At 43.4% G+C, this 22,477-nt stretch overlaps 1 protein-coding gene across 2 annotated transcripts; it reads left to right on the forward strand.

Moving 5' to 3' along the window:
- Positions 1–8,994: 8,994 nt before the first annotated feature.
- Positions 8,995–22,423, forward strand: LOC129866645 (ETS domain-containing protein Elk-3-like). 2 transcript variants are annotated; one of them, XM_055939418.1, is made up of 5 exons: positions 8,995–9,114; positions 16,079–16,287; positions 17,071–17,940; positions 19,856–19,978; positions 21,454–22,423. In XM_055939418.1, the coding sequence occupies exons 1-5, from the start codon at positions 9,096–9,098 to the stop codon at positions 21,550–21,552; spliced, it is 1,320 nt and encodes a 439-aa protein (XP_055795393.1). In that variant the 5' UTR covers positions 8,995–9,095; the 3' UTR covers positions 21,553–22,423. The 2 variants fall into 2 exon arrangements, with proteins under 2 accessions (XP_055795393.1, XP_055795394.1); XM_055939419.1 differs by lacking the exon at positions 8,995–9,114 and adding an exon at positions 9,921–10,158.
- The last annotated feature ends 54 nt before the right edge of the window (positions 22,424–22,477 follow it).

Genomic DNA, 22,477 nt, shown 5'->3' on the forward strand with positions numbered 1-22,477 from the left:
CTTCCCTAAAACGTGATAGTATCATTTCAAATCCAAAGTGCTGGAGGACAGAGCCAAAACAACAAAACATGTGTCACTGTCCTAATACTTTTGAAGCTAACTGTATTAATCTTAACTTTGGTAGCTGTGTGGTTAAAAAGAAAGGTATATACTACAATTGAAGTCAGCAGTTTACATACACCTTAGCCAAATACATTTAAACTCAGTTTTTCACAATTCCTGACATTTAATCCCTGTAAAAATTCCCTGTCTTAGGCATGTTAGGATCACCACTTTAGAGTATGAAGTATGATGGACTGTAAACCACAGAGGCCTCGATAAGATCTATGGCCACCACACTGCATAAGGCCAATGCACTTGGTAGAGGTGACATACCCGTCTTTAGATGGGGGATATTCACACTCCTCTCCTTTTGGGAAGTCTCCACTGGGATACAGCTCACAAATAGGGAGGGAGGGAGGGTCAGTCTGTCCCTTCACTGTGGCCCAGATAGGAGAGGGAAGGAGAGGAAGGAGGGAGGGGAGGACGAGAAGAGAGGAGGACAGGGGAAGAGAAGTAGAGAGAGGTTAGCCTCTGCAGATGTCCAACCCATTGTTGCTATTAGCAACACATGGTAACATATTGTCACAGCACATGCTACAGCAGGGTTCCCCAATAAGCAGCTAGCAGGTGATTTTATTTACCCCCACAAAAATTAGAGAGAGCCAAGATTTTCAAAATGTTCATAAATGACAAGCATGGTCAAATAATAATCAGGAATAAATGTCAGTTGGCTTTTCATAGCCGATCATTAAGAGTTGAAAGCAGCAGGTCTGGGACAGGTAGGGGTTCCATAACCGCAGGCAGAACAGTTGAAACTGGAACAGCAGCAAGGCCAGGTGGACTGGGGACAGCAAGGAGTCATCATGCCCGGTTTGCCGTGACGTATGGTCCTAGGGCTCAGGTTCTCAGAGAGAGAGAAAGAAAGAGAGAACGAGAGAATTAGAGAGAGCATACTTAAATTCACACAGGACACTGGATAAGACAGGAGAAGTACTCCAGGTATAACCAACTGACCCTAGCCCCCCGACACATAAACTACTGCAGCATAAATACTGGAGGCTGAGACAGGAGCGGTCAGGAGACACTGTGGCCCCATCCGAAGATACCCCCGGACAGGGCCAAACAGGAAGGAAAAACCCCACCCACTTTGCCAAAGCACAGCCCCCGCACCACTAGAGGGATATCTTCAACCACCAACTTACAATCCTGAGACAAGGCCGAGTATAGCCCACAAAGATCTCCAACACAGCACAAACCAAGGGGGGGCGCCAACACAGACAGGAAGAACACGTCAGTAACTCAACCCACTCAAGTGACGCACCCCTCCCAGGGACGGCATGAAAGAGCACCAGTAAGCCAGTGACTCAGCCCCTGTAATAGGGTTAGAGGCAGAGAATCCCAGTGGAGAGAGGGGAACCGGCCAGGCAGAGACAGCAAGGGCGGTTCGTTGCTCCAGAGCCTTTCCGTTCACCTTCACACTCCTGGGCCAGACTACACTCAATCATATGACCTACTGAAGAGATAAGTCTTCAGTAAAGACTTAAAGGTTGAGACCGAGTCTGCGTCTCTCACATGGGTAGGCAGACCGTTCCATAAAAATGGAGATCTATAGGAGAAAGCCCTGCCTCCCGCTGTTTGCTTAGAAATTCTAGGAACAATTAGGAGGCCTGCGTCTTGTGACCGTAGCGTACGTATGGGTATGTACGGCAGGACCAACTCGGAAAGATAGGTAGGAGCAAGCCCATGTAACGCTTTATAGGTTAACAGTAAAACCTTGAAATCAGCCCTTGCCTTAACAGGAAGCCAGTGTAGGGAAGCTAGCACTGGAGTAATATGATCAAATTTCTTGGTTCTAGTCAGGATTCTAGCAGCCGTATTTAGCACTAACTGAAGTTTATTTTGTGCTTTATCCGGGTAGCCGGAAAGTAGAGCATTGCAGTAGTCTAACCTAGAAGTAACAAATGCATGTATTAATTTTTCTGCATCATTTTTGGAGAGAAAATTTCTGATTTTTGCAATGTTACGTAGATGGAAAAAAGCTGTCCTTGAAACAGTCTTGATATGTTCGTCAAAAGAGAGATCAGGGTCAAGAGTAACGCCGAGGTCCTTAACAGTTTTATTTGACACGACTTTACAACCATCAAGATTAATTGTCAGATTTAACAGAAGATCTCTTTGTTTCTTGGGACCTAGAACAAGCATCTCTGTTTTGTCCAAGTTTAAGAGTAGAAAGTTTTCAGCCATCCACTTCCTTATGTCTGAAACACAGGCTTCTAGCGAGGGCAGTTTTGGGGCTTCACCATGTTTCATTGAAATGTACAGCTGTGTGTCATCCGCATAGCAGTGAAAGTTAACATTATGTTTTCGAATAACATCCCCAAGAGGTAAAATATATAGTGAAAACAATAGTGGTCCTAAAACGGAACCTTGAGGAACACCGAAATGTACAGTTGATTTGTCAGAGGACAAACCATTCACAGAGACAAACTGATATCTTTCCGACAGGTAAGATTTAAACCAGGCCAGAACTTGTCCGTGTAGACCAATTTGGGTTTCCAGTCTCTCCAAAAGAATGTGGTGATCGATGGTGTCAAAGGCAGCACTAAGGACTAGTAGCACGAGGACAGATGCAGAGCCTCGGTCTGACGCCATTAAAAGGTCATTTACCACCTTCACAAGTGCAGTCTCAGTGCTATGATGGGGTCTAAAACCAGACTGAAGCATTTCGTATACATTGTTTGTCTTCAGGAAGGTAGTGAGTTGCTGCGCAACAGCTTTTTCTAAAATTTTTGAGAGGAATGGAAGATTCGATATAGGCCGATAGTCCCTCCAGAGATGGTCTCCCCTCTCTCTGCAAACACTAGCTGATTCAGACATTAAGGATAAAACTAGCACTGAAGGTAAGAATTGTCAAATTTGGTTTGGGGAATAGTTGGTGAATAGTTCACACGCACAACACACAACACACACAGCGAAGGGCAGTAGCAGTGGCACTGTTGGCAGTGACGCTGTTGGCAGTGGCGCTGTTGATCTCTGTATTGAAAGTCTATTGTGTTGTTGGCAATACCATACTGGGAATACTGGGACGCAAGGAGAGAGTGGCGCTGTTGATCTCTGTATTGAAAGTCTATTGTGTTGTTGGCAATACCGTACTGGGAATACTGGGACGCAAGGAGAGAATACAGACAAGGCTGAGTGAGAATGGTTGAAACATTGAAATAGAATGGGATATGTCCATTCTAGTCATTCTATTTCTATTGGTTGAACTCTGACCCCCATATAAGTCACCTGAGGAGTATAGTGTAGGCATCCTGGACACCAGAGAAAGACAAAGAAAAATATGACTTTATTGTCCAATGACTACTTTATCCCAACTCCTCTAAAAGACACACACATGGACGCACACACACAAACACCAACACAAACACAAACACAGGCACACACACACACACACACACACACACACACACACACACACACACACACACACACACACACACACACACACACACACACACACACACACACACACACACACACACACACACACACACACACACACATTGGAGAGGTTGGAGCAGAGGGTCTTCAGTAGTAGAGCAACCTAATCCATTCACTCACCTGCGATCTCTGAGGGGTGGTGGTCTGAGTCCAGTAGGTTGCGGAACCTCCTGGCCACTTCTATCTGTCCTGGATGGGGCCACAGGGCGTGGATATCTGGAATGATGGAGGACTGAGTTAGCATAGCATAAGAACATCAGTCTCTATCATGATGTTTTAGATCGGCTGTTGTGGTTGTCAGTTGGTAAGAGCGTTAGAAATGCCAAAGTTGTGGGTTTATGTCCCGCAGTGATTACTTACACACACTAAGGGCTAGATTCTATAGATCCATGCTAACCGACATCCACATAGCGGTTGTTTTGGCGGTGTCGGAGGTGGAACTGCACTAGAGCTGTCAAATCCGCAATCCTTGCATTACCTTATCGCGGACACTGCTATTAGATGCAACAAAACAACACCCAACCTTATATCCAACAAATCCCATGCAGCCACGTCAGAATTTAATGCAGCCGCATTACAAGTTCCAAAATGTGTGATGTTCTATTGTCTCCACCTCGATTAGACTGATATATAAATCCTCCCATTATAATGAACATGGAAACATGCATTATTTAATCAACAGAGCCTACACTTTCTATTGACGTTTTGAACTTCTAACGAGGTAGGGATAATAAGGAATGGAGTGGTGACACACCAGAGCAGACTCTCAACGATTTCACAGCTCATACCACAGTGGCACCCTCAACACTGCCGAAACATACGCTATACGGATGTAGACCAACTTTGGTTCTGATTGATTCGTAGTCTAAAAGTGTATGCACTAGGGTTGAATGGCGGAAACCCGATTACCAATATTTACCACCTAAAACCACTCCTTTTTTCCCGGGGTAAGTAACTGTGAGAAACCAATAAATTATTTATATCAACAGCATGACATGAAATGGACGTGTTAAACGCAGTGTTTTTTAAAATCCAGTTGGATAAACACTCCAAACAGCCTACCCGACTGCTCAGAGGCGTCCGCATGGTCCTAAAGCACACCGTTGCCTTGTTTTGTATCACAATCAATATATATATATATATATGTCCTAGCCTACCTCTTTCAGGTAATACATTCAATGCAGTATTAGCCTTATAATTATCTAATGAATGATGGATTATGCATAATAAGCTTCTAACTTACAGTCTCTGTCTCTTGCGCAATACGCACGCACCTGTGAACGGCTGGCCTCTCTCTTTAAAAAAAAAAAATGCTCCTTAGCTCTTGGAGTCCCATGCAGGAAAAGCTAGACTAGAATAGCTTGCTGGACCTTGTTTTTTTTTAGCATTTCTTATACCAATAGATTATTCGAAAAGGGACACAAGCTCTTGTTTTCTGAATGTTAAATACAGCAGCCAACAGAACTCACGGGTAGTTTGAAAGAAGAGCGAACGCGTGATGGCGGTAGGCTATGGCAGTTATTTATTCAGACCCATTCAATCTTCGTGAAGAGAAGTGAAAGCCGTCTGCATCTAATTCTAGTCATATATTATTTCATGTCATTAGAATGATCAAGATAAGGACAACAAAACGTATTTCATTTAACTGTTGAAAGCGAGGACGGAATGAGCAACAATAGAGAGAGAAAGGAGGTAGGCCAATAGGCCCTATTTCAAATTAAAATCTAATTTGCTAGCCTAAACTTGTAACTTTGTAGGCCGCATGTGCTGCACCAGAATCACATGTTCTCTCAGCTTTATCAGGGTTTGAACAAGGTGCATAATTCCAGTCCATATAATACAGTATAATACAAACCATTACAGTTATACAGTTCACACTCAAAAAGATAAGATTAGCCTACTGGAGCTAGTTTCATTTATTTACCCAAGAGAGCATTGAGCTAGCTAAATTTTTTGGGCTTTTATGTTTTTCTATCGTGAGTAATGTGCAGTAGCCTATAAGGCTAGAATATAACACACAGTATGTATTGGATAAAGGCACAGTCACAGTTTGTGCTTTTTTGGGCTTGTGCTCATAACATGTCTTTAATGTAGGGCTCATAAAATGTATTTAATGCATCAGGCTCAGGTAGCATCATGCTTGAATGTCCGATCAAAGCTCTAATCAAATCCAGACATAGGTCTAATAATATGCTTTGGAATGACATTTCTGGTTTTGGCAGGAAATTCTGGGTTACCCAGGAGGAGAGTGATCTATTCTCGGGATGGAACATTTGTAAAACACATGGAAAATATTCAACCGTAGTATTCACTCACTGTACTCACTGGTCCGATTTAGCATCTCAGCAGGGCTAACTGTAACCCGTAACTCTAGATTTAACCCTAACCCTCCCTGCTCACCGCTGTCGAAGGCCTTAGAGGTACCCTTGAGCACTTCCAGGGTGATAGCAGCCATGATGTCCGCCTGCCTGGCGATGGCCAGCCAGTTTTGTGTTTCTTTGATTTCTCTTGTGTCACTACCCCTGTTCTGTAATGCCAATTGTGACAACTATATAATATACATTGTTTGTCATGTAATTTGTAATGTCTGTTATGACTATAATTCATTTTTTGTGGACCCCTAGTGGTCATAAGGCATCAGCTAATGGCGATCCAAAGAATAAAGAGGGATAGAGAGGAGTGGAGCCATAAGAAAGGAGCAGTGAGTGGACCACATAGCTCAATACAGAGTAACATGGGAATGTTGTAAAAACAATGGGAATGTTGTACAGAGTAACATGGGAATGGGTAGAGTTGACTTGAAGAGAGTACACTGATCCAACACAAGACACACTTGTGTACTATTGACAAGTCAAACATTGGTGTATTATCCCATCAACAAACCAAGCCGGAGTTGGAGACCCATGTTTGGGAGCATCAAAGACAGGGGAGGCTGGTGGGAGGAGCTATTGGAGGACGGGCTCATTGTAATGGCTGGAATGGAATAAATGGAACAGAGCCAAACAGAGACCGAAAAACAGCTTCTATCTCCGGGCCATCAGACTGTTAAATAGCCATCACTAGCACATTAGACTTGAAATCACTGGCCACTTTAATAAATGGAGCAGATCAAATTGTATTTGTCACATGCGCCGAATACAACAGATGTAGACCTTACAGTGAAATGCTTACTTACAAGCCCTTAACCAACAATGCCGTTTTAAGAAAATACAAACAAATAAAAAAGTAAGAGAAAAAAATAACAAATAATTAAAGAGCAGCAGTAAATAACAATAGCAGGGCTATATACAGGGGGTACCTGTACAGAGTCAATGTCAATGTGCGGGGGCACCGGTGCCGAGGTAATTGAGGTAATATGTACATGTAGGTAGAGTTATTAAAGTGACTATGCGTGCTTCCTGTTTTCATTTTTTCTTGTAAGCAGGAATCAGGAGGATAGAATTATGGTCAGATTTGCCAAATGGAGGGCGAAGGAGAGCTTTATATGCGTCTCTGTTTGTGGAGTAAAGGTGGTCTAGAGTTTCTTTCCCTCTGGTTGCGCATTTAACATGCTGATAGAAATTTGGCAAAACCGATTTAAGTTTCTCTGCATTAATGTCCCCGGCTATTAGGAGCGCCGCCTCTGGGTGAGTGTGTTTTTGTTGTTGGTTATGGTGGAATATGGCTCATTCATTGCTGTCTTAGTGCCGAAGGACAGGCAGGACACTACGAGGACAAACAATCAGAGATGTTAGAGACAGACCCCACTCAACAAAGTTTGTTTTATTCAAAGATCCTTCTCTGACCCATTTAATGGAAGCAATGGAACAAAAATAACTAACAGAACCAGTGGAACCAAAATAACTAAAGGAACCAACAGAACCAATGGAACCAATAGAACCAATGGAACCAATAGAGCCAATGAAACCAATGGAACCAAAATAACTAATAGAACCAATGTATTGAACCAATGGAACCAAAATAACTAATAAAACCAATGTATTGAACCAATGGAACCAAAATAACTAATAGAACCAATGGAACCAATAGAATCAATGGAACCAATGGAACCAAAATAATTAATGAAACCAATAGAACCAATGGAACCCAAATAACTAATGAAACAAACAGTACCAATGGAACCAATGGAACTAATGGAACCAAAAGAACTAATGGAACCAACAGAACCAATAAAACCAATGAAATGTAGGCTACCCCTGAGGTCAGACTGAGGTGAAAGTCAGGGTTAAGGAGTTTACCATTGAAGGCCTGGATCATTCTATGCAGGGTTTCTAGGGAGATCCCACTGTATCCTTTAGGAAGGACATTCATCCTCAGAGCCAACAACATCATGGTCCTCTCTGGGTTGCCCACACATAAACACCAGAGTGGAATGGGAAAGTTTAAAATCACTGATGTTCTGTCCATGGTATAGACCAGACCAGTGAAAATAAAAGTGAATACTGTATATAAGAATGGATATGTACATAGGGAATATACAAGAATTACAAAAATACATAATTTGCATGAATTGAAATCAGGTTTTTGAGGTATGTGCTTTCTTAGTGGAAAACTTGGACCAGTTAGATACCAATACATGTACTGTAGCTATGTTATATATTAGGTCACTAACCTGCAGAGTGTGATCGCACCAGATTCTCCTATAGCTCCCTATGGGAATACAACACATGGCCACATAGTAAGCAAACAATGCACCAATGTCATCATAAAATATTCAGTGAAAAAAGGAGAGAGTACTGTACTTGAGCTTGTGGACAGGAATGACAGTCCGAGTTAATTTGCCAAACTCTTTAGTGGTTCCATAGACAATCAGAGAGACAGAAAGATGGTTGCATATAAGTGAATTCTCGGATGACAGTGGAATTTGTTGCATTCTATTCCTCGGATAGCTTTAATCTTGTGGGGACGGGCGCTGGGAGACGAGAAGCAAGTACAGGGAGTGGATATTTAATGAATAACCGACAAGAAACAAACAAGGACAGCGTCTGGACAGGGGAAACATAGCGACATTAACGCTGACAAACGACTGTAATTGATACGCAACAAATTATTTGATACATTTTTTTAGTTGATTTACCAATTTTGATAAAGTCCTTGTCTTCGAGGACATATTTGATGGGGGGTGTCATCACCGTCCAACAGCCCCTGGCCTTGCACCTCCTCGCAAGGAAGCGAATGTCTTTCACCGCCTTCATGCCCCGGTTGCCCGGCATGTTCTTGGTGTAGCGTTTGAGCGCCTCATACCCCAGCCATTGGATGGTGAAGGGGGACTCGCCAGCCATTCGTCCCGAATGTGAACAGCATAGCGAGGCGCGTCACTTAGGATTCCGTTACTGTAGTGAAATGATTCCCTAGCGTCGCTATCCAAGGTACCAGGTTAAGGTTCATGGGGCAAAAAGCAACAGCAAATCACGCCTCATTGTTTACCTTTCTCCATGGTGCGGTGGAATTGACTGGATTCAAAGAAACGTTTGGCGTGCTGTATATTTTCCATAGATCCGTGGTAGCCTACTGCCAATGGCTGAAGCTTACATGTAATAACAAAAAACATCATGGTCATTTTATCAACAGGTCAGTTGAAATTGTGGGCATTGCAGCCATTTTTCTCGTCTAATATCCACCTATTTATTTTGTCAGTCAAGTTCTTGCTATATCATAGTTGAGGGTTATCTTCCGGTATTCTTTTTCTGCACATAGGTTCTGTTTGTGGGAGGAAAAAAAAGGCTTACAGGGAATATGTTATCAGGCTTTGACTCCAAACCCCATTAACCATGATTTCTTCAAATGTTGGCTATGGTTTTCAATAGGCTTGCTGTCACGTATTAAATCGATGTTTGTCACAGAGGATGACTAGACATTTGCCCAATGCACCCACTCTGGTCTAAGCTAGTTCCAAAATCAATGTATCTGCCCTGACAATTATGCACCATTACGCAGACAACATGGAGCAGCGGACATTGTGTTAACGTGTTACTTTTAAATCAGTGTCAATAGTAAAGAGTAAGGCCTAACTCAACAATCTATTCACTACAGACTATTCCATTTTGCCTCAGTAACTTTCTCTCTCGCACACTCATACGCTTTAGAATTGGCCATGACGTCACTTGAAATGTAGAGTAGTTGGAGAGTTACAATATTGCCATGTGTGTTATAATCGAAAGCTACTTGTTGGCCATCGGCGGGAAGATAGATAGAGAGAGAGAGAGAGAGAGAGAGAGAGAGAGAGAGAGAGAGAGAGAGAGAGAGAGAGAGAGAGAGAGAGAGAGAGAGAGAGAGAGAGAGAGAGACAGAGAGAGAGAGAGAGAGAGAGAGAGAGAGAGAGAGAGAGAGAGAGAGAGAGAGAGAGAGAGAGAGAGGAGGAGAGTAAAGCGTGTTTACACAGACGGTGAACCGCCTGGGGAATCGTAGGGGAGAGGAAGTCGGCCGGCTCTCTGTCTGCCTGCTCCAACTTCCTGCAAAAAAAAAAAAAAAAAAAAAAGCCTGGATCTTATTTCAGTCCAGCAGAGCTGTGTAGCCTAACTAGACGACAGTCAGCATGGAAAAACAAGGGATCATACCAATTTAATCATACAAGTTTTGTAAGGAGGGGAAGGAAAGGCAAGCAAGATATCGCAGGTAATGTGAAAACAAGGGATTTGCGTTTATTATTAGGTTATTATGTTTTTTTTAATGGATGGCTTTGATAGAGAAAATGGGACATATATTTGAATGTGAGTGGTTGAATTAGCTATTAGGTCTCTGTTATTGTAGATGATAGCCTATATTTGGTGTGAGCAGGAGAATGACATAGTTTGTTTGTAGCCTAACCAAAGTTCGACGGACATAAACTTGTACGTATTGTTGCTGTTTATTCACATTGCTGTGTATTCATATTTATTCAACTGTAAACCCAATGTGCCGGAGGAAAAGTTTCTGGTTTGTCTGGTACGGAGTACACCACATTTCTAAGAGCTTCCGGTTTGAATCTGTCTGGTAGTGAACATCTTGAAAACGAATCAGTAAGGTCGAAAAAGAAATAGACAGTCTTGGAGAGTCTGCTTATTTCTACTCCGTATAATCCTATCTCCCTTGTGAATTATATTTTAATAGTCTATTCTAAAGGAAGAGAACGAGACAGACAGACATATAAATAGATCATTAAAAAAAAGGGGGTACAACAGCGCTACCTAGATTCAACTGAACATACAGCAGCTTGTGCTTCACCTTCTGAAGCTATGCAAAGACTACGGCGCTGGCTCGCGATGTCTGGTTGGATTTTCCAGCGACGGACTGTGAATGTGAACAGGAAGAGAGCAGATTTAGTCATGGCTAAGTAATGTCTGCACACAGCACCTAATCACATTAGGAGTTTCCGTTCCCCAAACACTGGATGGCTTTGTACAGCGGCGCACCAGCAGTGTGACTTTTCAATCGTAGGCGACACTCTGAGCATCTGCAAAAGAGGCAAAGGATATTCACAACTCACAGCTTTGTGTGGGTGGCTAGGGGTGAAGTGACAGGGGCTGGCTGTCGCAATTGTCGCATCAGAGACGGGGGGAGAGAGAGACTGGGAGACCGGAGGGCGAGAGAGAGGAAGACAGAGAAAGAAAGGGAGGGGGGGACAGGGGCGTTTTTAGAACATGTCATTCATGTCAAAAGTGAAATAAAAGACGATTACTTTAGTACACAAGAACTCTGACTAACCAGCAAGAGCATGATTCTTATGACAAAGATGTCAGATGTGTTGTAATGAGTGCTGAGGTGATGTGGAAAGTACACCTCAAATAACCTTGAACATAGAACACTCTACCAAACAGTAATGTGTTGTCTCAGTACATGTCCCAGGGGTGGAGTGGGAGGACAGTTTGACTTGATCTCATGACCCAGGCAGAGTCGGAAGTGGAAGAGGATTGGGGAAATGCACCTCATTGTGCGGGATCCCCCACTCCCTACCATACATATGCCCTTGAAAGTAGAATAGGAGGAAGTCCTGACTTTGACAGTTTTGTGTGTTTCACATGGCAGATAGAAAACACTAGGGATCGATTGTGCCAGAAACGTGTTGAATCAGCTTTGACGGTGTGTGTGGGGGACGGTTTCAACCTGGTCTCAGAGCATTTCATATTACTCTGTATGTAAATCTGAGAAATGCCATTTAGTATGATATGTTGTGTTTCGTATGGTATGTATTCATTTGTGGATGTCCATCACCCATTTCGTATGATATGTTACGAATTGCAATTCGTATTATGTTGCAAATTTGCAAAATGCACAATATGTTACGAATTTGCGAAACATAAGATATGTTACGATTTTGCAAAACGTATGATATTTTACAAATTCTAGCTAGGTGGTAACTTTAGCTAAGCTAGGGGTTAGGATTAGGGGTTAGGGTTAATGTTAGGGTTTAATTTAAGCGTTAAGTTAAAGGGTTAAGGTTAGGGGAATGGTTAGCTAAAAGGGTTACGGTTAGGGTTAGGTGATGAGTTAGCTAAAATGGTTAGGGTTTGGAGAAACATGCTAAGTAGCTAAAAAGTAGTAAGTAATTAAAAAGTTGCTAATTAGCTCAAATGCAAAAGTTGTCCGTGATGAGATTCGAACTCACTAGACATTCGCGTTATATGCCCACCTATCCACCCCGACCAACCACCATACTTTCGTTTTTGGCCTTAAGTAACCATCTGTGTCTTATGTAACCATACGAAACGTAACATATTTACTAACTGGAGTGTCTCAGATTTACGTACAGAATAATACGAAATGCTTTGAGACCAGGTTGGGGTGTGTGTGTGGCTGTATGTATGTGTGTGTGTGTGTGTGTGTGTGTGTGTGTGTGTGTGTGTGTGTGTGTGTGTGTGTGTGTGTGTGTGTGTGTGTGTGTGTTGTACAGTGTCTTCAAAAGGCATTCAAAACCCTTGACCTTTTTCCACATTTTGTTGTGTTACTGCCTGAATTCAAAATGAATGAAACTGGCCAACACACAATACCCCATCATGTCAAAGTGGAGTAATGTTCTTCTATATTTTTACAAATTTATTAAAAATGAAAATCTAAACTGTCTTGAGTCAATTAGTATTCAAATCCTTTGTATGGCAAACCTAAATATGTTCAGGAGTAAAAATGTGAATACAAGACACATAATCATTTGTATAGACTCACTCTGTGTGCAGTAATAGTGTTTAACATGATTTTTGAATGACTGCCTCATCTCTGTACGATACACGTACAATTATCTGTAAGGTCCCTCAGTCAAGCAGTGAATTTCAAACAGATTCAACCAAGGTATTCCAATGCCTTGCAAAGAAGGGAACCTATTGGTAGATTGGTAAAAAAAAAAAAGCAGACATTGAATATCCCTTGAGCATGGTGAAGTTGTTCAGTACACTTTGAATGGTGTATTGATACACCCAGTCACTACAAAGATACAGACGTCCTTCCTAACACAGTTGTCAGAGAGGAAGGAAACCGCTAAGGGGTTTCACCATGATGCCAATGTTGACTTTAAAAGAATTACAGAGTTTAATGGCAGTGATAGAAGAAAACTGAGGATCGATCAACAACATTGTAGTTACTCTACAATACTAACCTAATTGACAGCGTGAAAAGAAGGAAGCTTGTACAGAATAAAAATATTCCCAAACATGCATCCTGTAAAGTAATACTGCAAAACATGTGGCAAAGCAATTCACTTTTTGTCCTGAATAAAAAGTGTTATGTTTGGGGCAAATCCAATACAACACATTACTGAGTACCACTCTCCATATTTTCAAACACAGTGGTGGCTGCATCATGTTATGGGTATGCTTGAAATCGTTAATGACTGGGGAGTTTTTCAGGATAAAAAAGAAACGGAATGGAGCTAAGCACAGGAAAAATCCTAGATGATATCCTGGTTCAGTCGGCTTTCCACCAGACATTGGGAGATGAATTCCCCTTTCAGCAGGACAAAAACCTAAAACACAAAGCCAAATCTACACTGGAGTTGCTTACCAAGAAGACAGTGAATGTTCCTGAGTGGCCGAGTTACAGTTTTGACTTAAATCTACTTGTAAATCTATGGCAAGACCTGAAAACGGTTGCCTAGCAATGATCAACAACCAATTTGTCAGAGCTTGAAGAATTTTGGAAATTATAATGGACAAATATTGTACAATCCAGGTGTTCACAGCTCTTAGAGACCTACCCAGAAAGACTCAGCTGTAATCGCTGCCAAAGGTGCTTTTACAAAGTATTGACTCAGGGGAGTGAATACTTAAGGAAATTAGATATTCAGTATTTCATTTTCATACATTTTCAAACATTTATAATAACAGTTTTCAGTTTGACATTATGGGGCATTGTGTGTAGACGGGTGACAAAAAAAATCTCTTTAATCCATTTTGAATTTAGGCTGTACACAATTTTTTGGGGAATAAGACAAGGGTATGAATATCAAATCAAATCAAATGTATTTATATAGCCCTTCGTACATCAGCTGATATCTCAAAGTGCTGTACAGAAACCCAGCCTAAAACCCCAAACAGCAAGCAATGCAGGTGTAGAAGCACGATGGCTAGGAAAAACTCCCTAGAAAGGCCAAAACCTAGGAAGAAACTTAGAGAGGAACCAGGCTGTGAGGGGTGGCCAGTCCTCTTCTGGCTGTGCCGGGTGGAGATTATAACAGAACATGGCCAAGATGTTCAAATCTTCATAAATGACCAGCATGGTCAAATAATAATAATCACAGTAGTTGTTGAGGCTGTAGCAAGTCAGCACCTCAGGAGTAAATGTCATGAATACTTTCGGAAGGCACTGTATGTACTATGAACGTGTGTATACGTGTGTGTACGTATGTGTGTGTGAGTAAGTGTGTGTGTGTACTATGTTCATGTGTATGTACGTTTGTTTGTACGTACGTGTGTCTGGGTGTGTATGTGTACGTGTGTGGTGTACAGTACGTGTGTCTGGGTGTGTATGTGTACGTGTGTGGTGTACAGTACGTGTGTGTGTAGTTGATAAGGCATTAATTGATCAGGGTCAATGACATTTCACTTTTCTCATCACAACAACAATCAGTGAGTTTGCCCGTCTCAGCTGTTGAAAGAGAGACAGACGAGAACAATTTCCCAGGGTCATGTCCAAAAAGGCACCCAATTCCCTATGAAGTGCACTACTTCTGATCAGACTAGTCTGTGTGCTAGTCTCGGTTCTACCAGGCAGACAGGGGCTCATAGGGATACACATTCCTTTACTAAACGACAAACCCACCCTGGTCTCTCTCTCTTTCTCTCTCTCTGGGCCCGTCATACTTCCTGTAGACTCAGCCAGGTTGGACCGCACATACTTCTGGTTTGAGCTGTTGTTCCTGCTTTTCTTCTTCTTTTTCTCTCTCTCATCTGCTAGTCTGTTACTTTACACTACACACTAATCAGTACTGTTATATTCCACACTATGGCTTTTCTTTACGTTACAAATATCACAGTACAGGCCACTACAATGTAATACCACAGATAGAACAATGAGCCAGATATTTCACCAGAGGTATAGATGTGAAGCATCCGCTTGGCGTTTACACTCACTACCAATTATGGTAGTGAGAGGAAGCCCAGTGCCCGGCAGTGGGAGAAGATGGAACGAGATGGATTTTGGCCGACGTTCTGGATATTTTTCTCATCGATGAAACATCTGATCTCAATACACCCTTCTGTTCCCAAAACTAGAATCTGTTATGAACAGAGTGGATTAAGTTATGTAGACTTTAGCCTTTGCCAAAAATCGCGTTGTTTAGAAGGAGTGCACAGGCGAATTGAGTTATTGCACACGCGGACCTCACAGAGGAGGTGTTCCCTAACGGAAATATACAGGCGCGTGTTATGATGCGCCAATAGGATCTCGCCAGCTCGTGCTTGGCTCTGCCCACTGTTCCCATTGGAAACAGCAGGTTATGGTCTATCTTGTTTGAGTCATAAAGAAATATGTGGTAATACTTTAGGTGTACAATACAGTAAATGCTTATTGATCCATTATAGAATCAACAGAAAATGGTATTTTATACATAGAATCCTTACAGTGGCTGGCCGTCACTCTCCGGTGGCTGGCCGGCTTATCTAACCTCCAGGCTACCGCCGCCCATGAACAGTACCGTAACCCTGGTCCCGTGTCGATGATGTCAGTTGTGTTTGAGAAAGGTCCCCACTGGCAGACAGTTCATGTCCCTCTAGGTGTGAACAGTGCCATCGCGTTGCGGCAGTCCTTGGAACTTGCCAACAATTGTTGATGTAGGTGATGTTGATGATGTTGATGTTGGTGATGTTGATGTTGGTGATGTTGATGATGTTGATGATGTTGATGTTGGTGATGTTGATGATGTTGATGTTGGTGATGTTGATGTTGGTGATGTTGATGTTGGTGATGTTGGTGATGTTGGTGATGTTGGTGATGTTGGTGATGTTGACGTTGATGTTGGTGATGTTGATGTTGGTGATGTTGATGTTGGTGATGTTGATGTTGTCGCAGTCCCATACTGAGGACGTCGGGTGTGTCCTTCTAACCACGGCCCTTATAACCCTTGCTGTAGGTATGGACAGCGCCATCACGTTGTGGCAGTTCCTGCTGCAACTTCTCCTGGACCAGAGTCACAAGCATCTGATCTGCTGGACGTCCACTGACGGAGAGTTCAAGCTGCTCAAGTCAGAGGAGGTGGCCAAGCTGTGGGGGCTCCGCAAGAACAAGACTAATATGAACTACGACAAGCTGAGCAGAGCCCTGAGATACTACTATGACAAGGTGCAATACACTCGCACTACACTTACACATAATAACACTACCCCGACACTACACTAACTGTACTACACGTACATAACACGACCGACGTGAACTATGAGAAACTAACCAGAGAGCTCATGTACTACTATGGCAAGGTAGAATACAATCATATCACAATGCATTCTTATTTAAAAAAAAAAGGATTCTCAAAAGGTTCGTTGGAGAGGTTCTTTCATCCAGATTATTTGTTTGGTTCTAAGTAGCACCTTTCTTTCAAACAGTGCACACACAAGTATCTATGATTTTTTTTTTTTTTTATATACACTTTTGGGTCGATGTGACCTTTCTCAAAACATTACTTGAGTGAGCCCATTTACATCAGTGTTAAACACTCTCACATGGGGGGACAATCTCACTTGGTTGTTCTTCTTTTTCAACCAAAGAGCCCCACCGGGAGATAGTTCCACTTCCTCTTCTCACCTTACCAACAGCACAGCCATATACAGTGGTGCGTCTCTCAAACACACGTACGGGCCATTTTGCAATCATTTTGGGTGGCTTTGCTAGAATATTTCGATGACAGAAATGTGGTGAAATCAAAATGGCCCCCGTCGACACTGAACATTCAGAGTTCTGTAATTCATTGACAACAGAAATTGAAATGTTGTTGTCGGCGTATAAATGTGTAACAGAGCTTTTGATTATTAACGAAGGAATAGGATGTATGAAGAAAATGCGAGGTAAATCAGGGGCTCATTTGAAGGTTCAACCTGCACACTAATCCCACCCTCCTCTCTGTTCCAGAACATCATCAAGAAAGTCATCGGACAGAAGTTTGTCTACAAGTTTGTCTCGTTCCCGGAGATCCTGAAGATGGACCCTGCGGCGGTAGAGATGGGCTTGACGTCCGGCATGGTGACCCTCCATGAGGATAACGTCCAGGACATAGACGTAGAGGAGGAAGAGGAGGAGGCACAGCAGCAGAGGAGAGCCGTGGGGGCAGCGTTGGGGGCGGCTGCTGCGGCTCAGCAGGCTGCGTGTCGTAACGACTACCTCCGCTCTGGTCTCTACTCCTCCTTTAGCGTCAGCTCCCTCCATCATCCTCCAGAGGAGCTGCTCAGAGCCTTGAGGGAGAGGCAGGAGAGACAGCAGGACGAAGCCCGGTCCGGAGTCATCCGCTTCGGGACTGGTACCACAGAGAGAACTCCACCATCACCCTCCCTCATCAAGCCTTCATCACAATCCTTCAGCATCCACAGCCCTTCTAAACCCTCCCCCCTCCACCACCATCACCACCGGCGCTCCCCGTCCTCCTCCCCACCCAGTCCTAACCCCCAGCCGGGACCAGGGCGAGGAGGCTGGAGCCCAGAGGCTGAAGAGGAGGAGGGGGAGGACTCTGACCAGGGGGCCCAGCCCTTGAATCTCTCCTCTGGGCACAGAGAGAGAGAGAGGGCCCTGCAGCCTCCGGAGAAGAGGACCAGTGGTGGTAGTAGGGGTAGTGGTAGTAGTCATGGAGACAGGGAACATGGATTCCCACCCAAAACAAAGAAGCCCAAAGCCCTAGAGATCCCTGCCCACTCCCTGCTCCTGACAGGAAGTGACATTGGCTCCATAGCTCTTAACAGTCCCGCCCTGCCGTCCGGGTCCCTCACCCCGGCCTTCTTCACTGCACAGGTGAATTCTACTGCTATTTAGCATATTATAGGCTACTTGGCAGAAGCTTTTATCTAAAGCGTATTGTGTTGCAGTGATTTTCTGTTTCCATCTCATCTGTACTGTTGCCTGCCTGGCTGTGGGGGGATGGGCATTATATTTTCTCAATTGTCAAAAAATAACTGAAAGAACTGACCAGGTAGAAGCCAGCCTACACTATTAGAAAAAAAGAGTTCCAAAAGGGTTCTTTGGCTGTTCCCATAGGATAATCCTTTTTGGTTCCAGGTATAACCATCATGGGTTCCAGGTAGAACCCTCTGTGGAAAGGGTTCTACATAGAACCCAAAAGGGGTTCTACCGGGAACCAAAAAGGGTTCTTCAAAGGATTTTCCTGTGGGGACAGCCGAAGAACCCTTTATAGGTTCTAGGGATCACCTTTTGTTCTAATAATGACTTTCCAATATTATTGTTTTCAGTCTTTTCCAATCAGTGTAGATTAAGGAAAGGAGACGAGGAGAGGACATATTTTTTTAGACAGAGGAGAAAGAGCCATGGATCTTATCCAGACCTGAGGTCATCAGTCTCCCTAAAGCCCAGCTAAAGTAGCAAGGCTCTGCCACTGGCCACAGTCTGGCTCTGGAAACACTTATAGATGATATGGGTCATGGAAGATCATGGGCCACTCTTCAGTACAATTTTATTGAGCGTACTCTCTGTTAAAAAGTTGCATTCCAACTCAAGCAGCATTGAAAATCCACACCACAAAGACGCATTTTTTTTTTTACAATGGTTTTTTTTTGTGAAAAAGTTATCAGTATCCCTGCTAGGCCACATTTGCATCATCATTACACCAGAACAGAAAACTTCTGCACACAGTGAGATACAGCCTATACAGCAGGGATCATCAACTAGACTCAGCCACGGGCCGATTTTCTCATGAACGGCTGGAGGGTGGGCCAGAACAATTACAAATAATTTGTAGGCTGCAAATTGAAGCCCAAACAGATATAATGTTTGACTAAAACGTAATAATTTCAAACCTTGCTAACATTTGTATACAATCGCGTGTCTCTTTATTATGTGGGGAATTCTTGGCAACCGATTTCTTAAATTAATGTCACTTGGAGATTATTTCCTGGTGTTTTTACAGTTTTTTTTGTCCAACAATGAACATTTTATTTGGGGGAATTGGGGGACAAATAAAAACAACCACGGGCCAAATTCGGGCCCACGTGCCGCCAATTGGGGAACCCTGCTACACAGCAACAACAGAGCTGAACAACACCAACAGTTTATTGGGGTGCAAAGTGAGATCAGAGGGAAAAACCCGAGATTTACACAAAGCCTGTCCTCATTAGAGAGAGAGGGAGCGAGAAAGAGAGAGAGAGAAAAATGAGAAAGACAGAGAAAGAGGGGAAGAGGCCCTAATTGATGCCATATGCTCCAATCATTCCATTAATAGTGAAGGAAAAAGGCAGGCAGACCAGGCAGGGTCCCTCTGCTCTGCTCCCCCAACAAAACAGGCTTATTTCTCTCTCTGGAGGTGAATTAATTCGAACATATGGTGCTCTCTAGCCTCTGCAAGCGTTCCAAGGAAGGGCTGTGATGCCTAAGGAGTGAAACCCTAATCCACAACAATCACCCCTCTCCCCACTACCTCGCCCCTGTATCAAAAGGAGAAACCACAGACATTTGTTTTTGCTGTTCATAATAACACCAAGCTGAGAGAAATTACCATTTTAAATTTCAGGATGTTTTCACATTGAGTCACCTTATAAAAAAGTGAATACTACTTTCAAAATGTATTATACCTCAAGTGATTTTTTTTTTTTTTTTTTTCAAACAGTTGTCATTGCAGTTACTACCACTGATCCAAATCTCACATACTCTTTACTATCTCTGCACCCCCCTCCCCCTCTTCCTTCTCCCTCCCTAGACTCCGTCTGGCCTGCTGCTGGCTCACAGCCCTCTGTTATCAGGCATCCACTTCTGGAGCAGTCTTAGTCCCATAGCCCCTCTGAGCCCTGCACGGCTCCAAGGACACGGATCTCTGTTCCAGGTAAGCAAGAGAAGGGAATGAGGGGAGAGGAGGGAGAGGGTAAGGAGGGAGAGCGATAAAGGAAGGGAGAGAGCAGTCTTAGTCCCATAGCCCCTCTGAGCCCTGCACGGCTCCATGGACACGGATCTCTGTTCCAGGTAAGCAAGAGAAGGGAAAGAGGGGAGAGGAGGAGGGAGAGGGTAAGGAGGGAGAGCGATAAAGGAAGGGAGAGAGAGCAGCCTATGTCCCGTAGCCACTCTGAGCCCTGGCACGGCTGCAAGGCCATTGATCACTGTTCCAGGTAAGCAAGAGAAGGAGCGAGGGAGGGAGACGTTAGGGGAAAGAAAAGAGAAGTGCTGAATGGACTGTTTGTTCGTTTACTGAAGCTTGTTTGTTTACTCCTGAAGACTTGTTCCTCTATCTGTTGACATTCTCCATCCAACAGCATAGTGTATGCAAATGTGTGTCAGGCAGAATAAATGTTAGCATTTCTCTCCATGTCTCCCTTTCTCAAAACCCTTGACCTGCCCTGGTAATATTAGCACGTAACGTTTTCCACGTCCCTCCTCATCCATTTGATCTCAAGTACACTTACCTGTAATTCCACATTCCAGGTCGTTTTAAGATGTTCTATTGTGGGGTACTTTAGTGTGTGAAGTAGACAACAAGATGAGGCGACATGAGCGGTCTTTGTTACTGACTGAGTTTGACTGCAGTAACAGAGTCTGCCCCGGCGAGGTGTGTTACTTTAGGAGAAGTTTTCTCGTCTCTCAAGTCAGTATACCTCCGTCCAGCGGTTCCGGAGGTGTCCAGTTTCAGGACTCTGCAAATGCAGAAAGGGAGAGGATATCCTGTGAATACTTCCTGTTTGAGCCCAAGGGAGCCGACAGTGTGGACAGGTTTCTGAGGGGGCGGATCCAAAATGGAACCCTATCCTCTATATATTATGCTACTTTTGAACAGAGCCCTATGGGCCAAAAGTAGCGCATTATGTCGGGAAGTGTGCCGTTTGGGAAGGTAGGCCTGCTCCTCATTTGCGCAGCTAGGCTGCTAGCTAGCTCCCTCTGCTCCCATCAACACACGCACACAAGCCTAAGTGGCCTCTTCATGTACAATGCACTCACTTCTCCCTCTATACAGCCTGTTGTGCTGGTAGAAACGATCAGAAAGGAGTGAGAAGGGAGGGAAGGAAGAGGCACACAGTACATAGAACAACAGGAAACCGGGAAACTGGACCAGTGACAACACGACAGTTCCTCTCGTGATAGGAGCATTGGCAGAGAGACCTGGCAAAGGCTTCTGTGAAGTGAAAACATTGTGAATTTGTTGGAAGGGATAAAGCACTCGAGGGCAGCATTAAATACAGTGTACAGGCCTCTTTTTTCTTCACCCACACTTCTGTTTGCCAAGCCCTAGTTTTAGAAAGTTTGGGATGTACAGCATACTGACACTTGAGTAGCATTGGCTGAACCCCCCCCTGCTCTCTCTCTCCACAGTTTCCCAGTCTAATGAATGGACACCTCCCGGTCCCCCTGCCAAACCTGGATGGGTCCCCCTCCCCCCTGCTCCTGTCCTCTGCCAATCACAAGTCCTGATTCAGACTCTCACAACCCAAACCAGCCTGTTGGCTCTACTTTGATCATCAAGCATCTCTTCTCAAAGGACTCATCATTAGTCTTCTGTTTATTTACAGGCAAACTTGCTTTTGATTTTGGGGGGGTCTCAAAAACTTCACATCATCCACCTCTATAAGTAGTAGTATTATCAGCATCTTCATCGTTAGCCTTCAGTTTCTGCAAAATTATTTTACGGTGTAAATACTCATGATTGACTCTGCATTACAATGGCATGTTGACCTCACTTTTTATTGCACTTAAGTTGGTTAAAGTTCCAGTTGCGTGGTTGAAAGCACTTGGTTAAAGCCATTACACCGTGAGGTCTGTGAGACCTCTGGCGTGTTATAATTAAGTACACTTCCACAGCAGGACCCTGTCCCAAGTGGACAATAGTTAGGGTTAGCCTGTCTCTAAGGGCTGTTTGTTCAAACAGGTCTAGGACCAGGCTAGTTAAGCATAGCTTAGCGATGTTTAACATGTAAGACAGGATCCACGTGTCAGCTACCAACTTCCCTCTCCAAGCACAGGGCTTGGTTGTTTTAATCTTGTAAAAAATGATATTTCTTTTTGTCTTTTTTATGATCTTCATAACAGAATGTGAAACATTGTTTCCATTGAATTGTATTATATGCAGTGTGCTTTTCAAATAGTACCGGCTGTGCCTTTTCAAAATGTTCGATTTTTCCTCCTTAAAAAAAAAAAAGTTCTATAAAGAGGAGATTCCAAATCAATGAAAAAGCTTTGTAACACTTTGTAATGTTTTTGTTATGCAGTATATATATTCTGTATCATTTTATATGGGTGAAAAGTGTTGTTGTTTTGAATAAACCTGAGGCATTGAATGCTGCAACTCTGTCTGTTCTGTTCTTTGTCTGTTCTGTTCTGTTCTTTGTCTGTCTGTTCT

The sequence above is a fragment of the Salvelinus fontinalis genome, chromosome 12 (genome assembly GCF_029448725.1).
Source record: "Salvelinus fontinalis isolate EN_2023a chromosome 12, ASM2944872v1, whole genome shotgun sequence".
In the NCBI taxonomy this organism is placed as follows: domain Eukaryota; kingdom Metazoa; phylum Chordata; class Actinopteri; order Salmoniformes; family Salmonidae; genus Salvelinus; species Salvelinus fontinalis.